This window comes from Lolium perenne, chromosome 7 (assembly GCF_019359855.2).
Source record: "Lolium perenne isolate Kyuss_39 chromosome 7, Kyuss_2.0, whole genome shotgun sequence".
Taxonomy (NCBI): Eukaryota; Viridiplantae; Streptophyta; class Magnoliopsida; order Poales; family Poaceae; genus Lolium; species Lolium perenne.
The window spans coordinates 279,796,805-279,805,428 of record NC_067250.2 but is presented as its reverse complement, the minus strand read 5'-3'; the positions used below and the strand labels follow the sequence as shown (position 1 = coordinate 279,805,428).

General features: G+C 44.9%; 1 protein-coding gene and 1 long non-coding RNA gene across 6 annotated transcripts; both read left to right on the top strand.

Annotated features, from left to right (window-relative positions):
* Window positions 1–906: 906 nt before the first annotated feature.
* LOC127312555 (uncharacterized) lies at window positions 907–5,971 on the top strand. 5 transcript variants are annotated; one of them, XR_011748372.1, is made up of 4 exons: window positions 907–961; window positions 2,228–2,772; window positions 3,012–5,096; window positions 5,617–5,971. It is a non-coding gene; the product is annotated as an uncharacterized lncRNA (long non-coding RNA). The 5 variants fall into 5 exon arrangements; XR_011748375.1 differs by lacking the exon at window positions 907–961 and having other exon boundaries at window positions 2,149–2,567; window positions 2,653–2,772; XR_011748374.1 differs by lacking the exon at window positions 907–961 and having other exon boundaries at window positions 2,149–2,772; window positions 5,617–5,680; window positions 5,783–5,971.
* Window positions 5,972–6,541: 570 nt separating this feature from the next.
* Window positions 6,542–8,407, top strand: LOC127312556 (hydroquinone glucosyltransferase). Its single transcript, XM_051343084.2, has one exon. The coding sequence runs from the start codon at window positions 6,609–6,611 to the stop codon at window positions 8,091–8,093; it is 1,485 nt and encodes a 494-aa protein (XP_051199044.1). The 5' UTR covers window positions 6,542–6,608; the 3' UTR covers window positions 8,094–8,407.
* The last annotated feature ends 217 nt before the right edge of the window (window positions 8,408–8,624 follow it).

Genomic DNA, 8,624 nt, shown 5'->3' with positions numbered 1-8,624 from the left:
GTTTGATTGAATTATATTCTTGTAAAGAAATGCCCGCAACAACCTCCGGGGACCGATCTCTGTGGATTCTTCGTTTGCGAGTACATCCGCAGAATTGTCAACGAGAGAACGAATAATGAAAGAAATAAAGAGGTACAAAAACAATCTTCACAAATTTGTTTTGTTATCATAAGTTGTGCTGAGTTTCAGTAATAGTTGTTTCATGTATTCATTTGTATCTTATTCTTTTATAGTTGGCAAGAAAGCGGAACAAGCTCTCAATCGATGACCGCTTCATAGCAATAGGCGAGGAATTGGCGGGATTTTTCCTTCGGGACGTCATACCACCACTCGCAGAGCACCACTATGAATGAAGATGTACATGTTACATATATAGTTGACTCGAAGAGTACCACTATGCTACATGTAATAGACATATATAGAGTACGCCTCGGAGAGCACCACTATGCATGAAGATCGATCTTCATGCATAGTGCTACTTAATTTGCGATCTTATGCAATAACATGTGTGTTATATTATATGCACCAACTTGCTATGCATCATCTTGATCTTCATGTACTACCTAAACCCAAACGCGTTTCTGGTGCATCGACGCGATATGAAACAAACCGATATCCCTAAACCTCTCCAAAACCCTAAAAAGCCAATTCTCTGCCGCGGCAGAGATTTGGGCAAATTCCCTGCCGCAGGGGGAACCTTTGGTACCGGTTCGTATTACCAACCGGTACCAAAGATCCTTAGCCCTGAGCTCTCCTGGTGGCCCACGTGGAGGCCCCTTTTATACCGGTTCGTAAGCAACCGGTACGAAAGGGGGGGGGGCTTTAGTGCCGGAAGTTTTATACCGGTTGCAAAACCGGTACGAATGCCCCTCTGGAACCGGTACGAATGGACGTTTTTCTACTAGTGACTGTACAAATATGAGAGATATTCATGCATCTCATATTGTGGAAGAATACCTTGGTGAGCATACTATAAACCCTGATGTTCTCTTCAACTCAAGAATAAATTTTGGTATGATTTTGCACATTGCCATCATAGAAATTTGAATGTACATGTGAAGTATAATTATTAAACTTCTGTAAAGTTCTTAATACTCCCTCTGTTCCGAATTTGTTGTCGCTGATTTATTTTGTGCATGGGCTTTCTTAGAACAGAGGGAGTACTTTATTTTATGCATGGGCTTTCTTTAGAAACTATTGAGAATTTGGGATTTGTTTACATTGCTTAGAGACATTTTGCACCAGATTATCTGCCTCTTATTGTTGACGTAAATAAGAAGGCCTTTTCTCATATTTGTGCAAGTTAATTTTGCTCTTACAGATTCAATCTTATGTTCTTTTTAGGTATTTCGGTTGTATATGGTATTCTGCTTTTATTATTTTGAAAATATGCTAAATGTAATTGCTCAAGTTCTGAACCAACTTTTTTTTTCGAAATGGGGGAAATATCGCCCCAGCTTCTGCATCCAAAGGATGCACACGGCTTTTTTTATTAGATTATTCACGAACCTTACAAGAAACAATACAAAAGACCAATCTCGAAGCAACCTAACTATACCTACAGTGGGATGAAGAGGGTGACAATACACCAACTCACATCAACAAAAACTAAATGCCTTCCCAAACCGCCCAATAGCAGGTGAGAAGCACATCCAGTCAAGCAGACTCTCAGCGTACGCCAACGCCCACGTCACAGAAGTTGCTTCCGCCGTCTTCCTCGACTCCATCTTCAAGAGAGATCATCGCATTAACCTTGCAAGACCTGTCGTCGATGCCACCATGACGCCAGACGGCTCCACCATCCTGCCCGCATACATCATCCCGCATCCGCCGTCGATACCCCGCAGCACCATGCCACCGAGACTCAGCGCCGTCGATGTGGTAGATGAATACCACTCCACCAACATCCGCCACCATCCAGCAGCTGCTCCAAAAACGATGCCCCCAGAGGTAGAACGACGTAGGTAGCGTCGCCATCGTCCGATCCGAGAGACCCAGATCTAGGGTTTCCCCCGGAGCAGCACGAGTGGGTAGAAGCAGGCTGCGACGACGATGCCTTCAAGAAGGTTACGACGCGTGACGCCGCCATCGCCCGCCAAGACCGAAGTCGGAGCACGGTTTTCACCGACAGCCGCGCATCCCCAAGTTCTGAACCAACTTATAGCTCAAGTTCTTACTATCTTTCTGAATTCATTTTTAATGTTTACATTGTGTTCTGTATTTATAGATTCGCTGACTAGATGAGCAAGGTAACCAAGCTGAGGAGAGACCTGTTGATTTGGACTTGCGGGAGCGTGTCTCAGATGGCTACATTATCGGGGTTTTCGGATTTCCTCTTCATATGTTATTCTATAGTCGAGCTGATTGAAGTGTACTGTTGCAACTTGTGTGTATGTGTTTACCAATGCTGCAGTAGGTAAATGAATTTTAATGGGCATACACATTAGAAGAAATCAATGTGTTTCACGATGAAATATGATTTACAAGTGCATGAGGAAGGACATTTTCTTTGAACTTACTGTTTGCAAATTCTCAGATAGGGATTTATATGTACACAGACTTAGTAGGTTCAGTCTCTTCACATTCATTTTATCATATTGCGGATGCCACCATCCCAAATGATTTTTTCACCAGAAATTCATGGATATACAGTTTGTGATGTGTTCTCTGCTCCATTGCCTGTGACCACTGGCCCCTCAGCTTGCAGATGCCGCCGTCATTGCTTGGTTGGGATGGGCGCCACGAGATTTGGTGTGGTCGAGCACCATCGAGGTAAGTTTTTCCACTTCGTCCAATTTGGTCATGTCTCACGACTTTCCCCTTTCCCCATTTACATTATCTTTTCTATACGTTTGTTCCAGATCTAGGAATCTATAAACCGATGTGATTCAATCTAACAGCTATTTATATAAAATCTAGGAATTTTAATCATTTAACCATATGTAGTTCCTCTTCCAAGTTCTTACCGTATCAAGTTATACTCTGTTTGTAAGGTACAACATTTCTTGCAGGGCCTATCATCAGCAATCAATTACGCTTCGCAACACATTTTTGGTTAAAATGGTAGTGATGTTTCAAATATGACCTTGCTGCATCTGGTCCTTACAAAGGTACGTACATAACTTTTTCTACTGCCTCCATTAGGGAGTATATATTATTCCTACCCCCTTCTCTTCCAGTGCTCTCACATTCCTTGAAAACCTATACCACTGCAGTATGTCCAACTGATAATTGGAACAGTTAGTTAGGTATGTCCAACTGATAATTGGAACAGTTAGTTAGGTAACACAGAAGGCATTGTTATTATTCTTTATCTTGATCAAGCAAAAGGATGTAGTTCTATGATTCCAGGAGTGGGTAAATTGCTTATGGTTCAGGTACATCTTGATCGATACCTAAATATTTAGTTATTCGAGTCTCTTCAATGGATTTAACATGGTCATACCTCTTCTCTTGCGGGATGCTTTTATCATTCTAGATTTGGCATGAAATCAGTTATATTAGCTTATTTCTGCTCTGTTCTGCTATTGAATTATATGATTTTTATAATTTAGCTTTCATACATTTGTTACTCAAACAAACTTATTTACATAGGTAATGACACTGTTAAATTGACACTCAAACCAAGTTTAATATAAATTTACGTGTGCAAGATTGATTATATATCATAGATTTTTTTTTGAATGAACTAACAGCCTATATAAATTGATCACATAAATTAAATTTACGTATGAAAAGTCATAGTTCATAAGCAGTTAACCATGCAGTTGTCCATTATTCTGCACTAAGGTGGCATAAGAACTTTCATAAATTATTAAGTCACACTTTTGCAGTAGCACCTTCAACCTACAAAATAAAACTTAAAAGCTGCATATGAGCACACACATTACGAGTCAAATATGCATCATATCTAAGCTCAATATTGCAAACACTGAAGAAAGACAGAAGGATAATTTACCATATACTTCTTCTCTTATTGGTTGATTATTTATAGTTCATAAAAATTACACTGAAAAAGAAAATTGTTATTTGGAAAATTCCCCACCTCCACAGTCCACACACAGTGCCATTGATTTCCCTTTCACATCTCCATATTCTTAATGGACATTCCATTGTATGGTTATGCGAACTCCAGTGTGAATCTTGGAGTAATATCTGTGTAAGGGGTGTGCTATATTGGAAAACACTGCTAAACCTGCCTTGTCCTTTTTTTTACATAAACCTGCAAAAAAATTCTTTCAGTTTTTCCATGAGTTCACCTTGATGCAGATGACCGTCTACCTTTTGTCTGATCTCTAAATTGGTAATTAGTTGTTGGCACATTTACGAGTACATGTCACGCCTATGTCACCATCACACTCAAACAGATAATCGAAACATCTGGCAGATGAGTCTGGTTTTCCTCCACAGAAAGGCTACACCCACATAGGCTAGAAATTTCTGTACTTACAATTATCCCAAGGCACAAAGATGATACATTAGCGTTTGGAAATAGCACAGAACCTCACTATTGCATTTGGAAATAAAATCTTGGATTGATTTTCTATGAAGGGATATAATTGAGTATCCTCATGTGCATATATTTATCTACCACTTCGCGTTGCTGCCTTCCACGCAACCTTGTGTTTTTCTATTTCAGAGATTTGCTGAGTAAGAAGAAAAGATAATGTTGTTCTGCAGATCCTAATTTTTCGTTCATCACATATTGCCTTTTCTTTTAGCATGAACATTGCTTAATTGCACTCTCAGCATTGTCGAACAGGCCCTTCTATTGTTCAATTAAATGTGATCAAAAGATTTATCTACTATTTTAGGGACAACTCCTTTGGGAAGTTTACAAGGATGCCTTATGTTCAAGTTAGAGCGATTTTTCTATTTGGATGTTCTTTATGAAAATTCAAAAATAGTTTCCTGCACACCACTTTATTTTTCTATATTCTCTCCTAATTTATTCATGTACATCAGTATGAGTTTAAATGCTATCTCCTAAATATTTCAGTCTGCTGGGTTCCTACATGTGTCCAGATCTATGTAACTATTGACTACACACGAGTGGTGAACTTAAGTATTGAGCGAGGGAAGAAAATGTCACCAAGGTAACATACTGAAACACTTCAGAGCTTGTTTCTGAGAAAATTTAACATTTACTACTCACCTAAAAAGGCATGTACTAACATTCATGGAGTAAGATACAATTATGAACAAGCAGCGCCCCTTCAGTTTAAGCAATAATTTAATTTAGTTAGGTTGAATTCAGTGTGTAATTTTATTCTAACCCAGTATATCTATGATATGCTATTTGCATAGATTTTTCTTCTTTAAAACGGAAGTCCCATCATTTGCTTGCATATTTGTTTGCCCACAACCAAAATGTGGCTTTATTAAACTGAACTTTCTTTAGCTTTTGCCCTACAGCTGAGAGCAGGTATTATTCCCTCATCAAGCATGCGATTCAATCTATTTGATGTTATCAAGCCATGTCATCTTGCTGCCAACTACTGCATTATTCAATCTATTTGCACATTCATGTATTATTACTTTGCCAATGGTTTACCTTAACTGTCTATTCCTAGATTGACTTAGTGTTCTAACTTATTACAACTTATGGCTTCCAAGATTACTTCAGTTAAAGGAAGAGGCCTACCGCTATGACTTCGATGGGAATCCTACAGATTACGAGGTTTGATCATCGTTACCTGAACTATCACTACTTGTGTGTCAGTACCTCTGGTCTCTGTTTCGAGTATTGATCTCTGATCATGGAGTCATTGTGTTTGAACAGCTTTGCTTTAAACCTGAATGGTACCCACTCCATGTGTTTAGCTATTGTAATCTCTGAACAATGTGTTCATGTCTGTATTGTAATATATTTTCCTATTTTCTCACTTGTGTTTGGCACATTTCTCTACTTCATTATCTGTAATTACCTCTCTGATGGTGAATGGAATGTTAACCACTCATGTTTCCTCTACATTATGGTGGTTCTCACACACGTCTGGTAGAAAAGGAATGCTTTAAATATTTGTTATTGTTTACAGTCTCTATGTATGTTTATTTAGATTCTCCCAAAGTGTTGAGGTACCATTTAAGATTATTCGAGTCATTCTATATATCATATACATTTCCCCATTATCTTCTTTGGTTACTTTTATTTGGTCTCATTTTCTATGGTAGCTTGAAACATGTTTTTACAATCTAAATATTATTTGTTTATAAGAAAAAAATGTTAAGCCAGATATAGATATTTGCTTTTGTACTTCGTTCTGGAACGCCATGCCTTATTCATGTGTCTGTTCTTTTGCACTTCACGTTTTCTTATATATTTCAACTTCACGAGATAATGACTTTGAACTGGATAATTCAAATTTATAAATATTATCGTTTTTTCAACTATTTTTTACTATTGAGATGTGAAATCCACGGGGCCGTGCGCCAAGGCGCACATCTAAATCTAGTAAACAGCAATAGGGCTGAGTGGACCTCTGTACAACCAACTTCATGTAAAGTTGGTGGTTTGTGGTGGAAAGCAACAAGCTTGGATTAGTAGCAGCGGTTCTCCCAAGGCGCCATTATTTCATTTGTGTGCAGGTGTACGTACAGTGTTTCCCATGACGGGAATTCGGCCGATGGAGTCCTTGACCAGCGCAGGCGCCGAGCGAGCGGCATCCACCGACCAGCCGCGGCTGCACGTCGTGCTGCTCGCCAGCCCCGGCGCCGGCCACCTCATCCCGCTGGCGCAGCTGGCGCAGCGGCTCGTCGAGCACCACGGCTTCGCCGCCACCCTCGTCACCTTCACCGACCTGGCCTCCTCCCCGGAAGCCCAATCCGGCATCCCTGCCTCAGTCGCCACCGCCTCCCTCCCGTCCGTCCCGCTCCACGACCTCCCCGCCGACACGCCCATGGAGACCGTCCTCTTCGAGCTCGTCCGCCGCTCTCTCCCGCACCTGCGCACCCTCCTCCGCTCCGCCGCGCACCTCGCGGCCCTGGTGCCGGATTTCTTCTGCTCCGCGGCGCTTCCCCTGGCCGCCGAGCTAGGCGTCCCGGCGTACGTGTTCGTGCCCAGCAACCTCACCGCGCTCGCCATCATGCGCCGCATCGTGGAGCTCCACGACGACCTGCCCCCTGGCGAGCACCGTGACCTCCCCGACCCTCTGGAGCTCCCCGGGGGCGTGTCGCTGCGCCACGCCGACCTGCCGTGCGGGTTCCAGAGCAGCAAGGAGCCAGTGTACGCGCACCTCGTCGAGGAAGGCCGGCGTTACCGCCATGCCGACGGCGTGTTGGTGAACACGTTCTACGAGATGGAGCCCGCAGCAGTCGAAGAGTTCAGGCGGGCGGCAGCGGAAGGCGCGTTCCCGCCGGTGTTCCCCGTGGGGCCGTTCGTCCGGTCAGGCGCCGCCGAGGCCGGCGACTCCGCCTGCTTAGAGTGGCTGGATCGCCAGCCAACGGGATCCGTGGTGTACGTCTCGTTCGGGAGCGGCGGCTGCCTCTCCGTGGAGCAGACGGCCGAGCTCGCGGCCGGGCTGGAGGCGAGCGGCTACAGGTTCCTCTGGGTGGTGCGCATGCCGAGCATGGAAGGCGAGGGGGAGCACGGACGTGGCAAGGACAACCCACTGGCGTGGCTCCCTGAGGGCTTCTTGGAGAGAACGAGGGACAAGGGCCTCGCCGTGGCGGCATGGGCGCCTCAGGTGCGCGTGCTGTCTCACCCGGCGACGGCGGCCTTCGTGTCGCACTGCGGCTGGAACTCCACGCTGGAGAGCGTGTCGTGCGGCGTGCCCATGGTCTCCTGGCCGCTGTACGCGGAGCAGAGGTTGAATGCAGTGGTGCTGGAGGGCAGCGTCGGGATGGCGCTCCCTGTGCGTCCGCGCGCGCGGGACGTCGACGGCGACGGCGAGGTGGTGTTGCGCAGCGTGATCGCTGACGCCCTGAGGGAGCTCATGGAGTGGCCGGTGAAAGGACGGACCGTGCGGCGCCAGGCCGGGGACATGCAGCAGGCGGCGGCGCACGCGTGGGCGCCGGAGGGGTCGTCGCGCCGGGCGCTGGAGGAAGTCGCCGTCGCGTGGAGGCGTGGCGCGGCTGGCGAGGGGAAGCAGTAACGGACATGTCCGCGAGCGGCAACCGGCGGTGATGATCGGACCCTGATGGACGTGCGTCCAAAGTTTGCGTGGATCATCCTAGTTTGTTGGTATACTAGCAGCGTGGTCAATAAGTGATAAACATTTCTTGCCAAAAATTAAATAAACAGATTCCGAGTTTGTAGATGGATAGCCGGCCGCATCTTTTGTTGAGAGTCAGCGACAGATGACAACCTCGCACGGGGTGTCTTTTTCTCGCCTGATGACACTTAACCAAACCTCTGTCAACCGATCGATTTGATCTCGATGAAATGATCCATGTGATTTGCACGGCATTGTTTTTTTTATCACACCTGGTGACACCGATTTAGAGGTAGGCGTTTTTAGAGGATCTCCAGCCGCGTCCCTAGTGTTTGGGGACCTGTTTTTCTTTGTGCTGCGTTTAGGGACGTCGCCCGCGTCCCTAAACGTGACCTCCAAACTTGTGTGTTCATGAAGTGTTGGACCCACCACTTCATGCCTCCTTTCTTGCTCTATCCATCGTCATCGGAC

Excerpts from the sequence above, each read along its gene's own strand:
- LOC127312556 (XM_051343084.2), top strand. The coding sequence starts at position 6,609 with ATGACGGGAATTCGGCCGATGGAGTCCTTGACCAGCGCAGGCGCCGAG.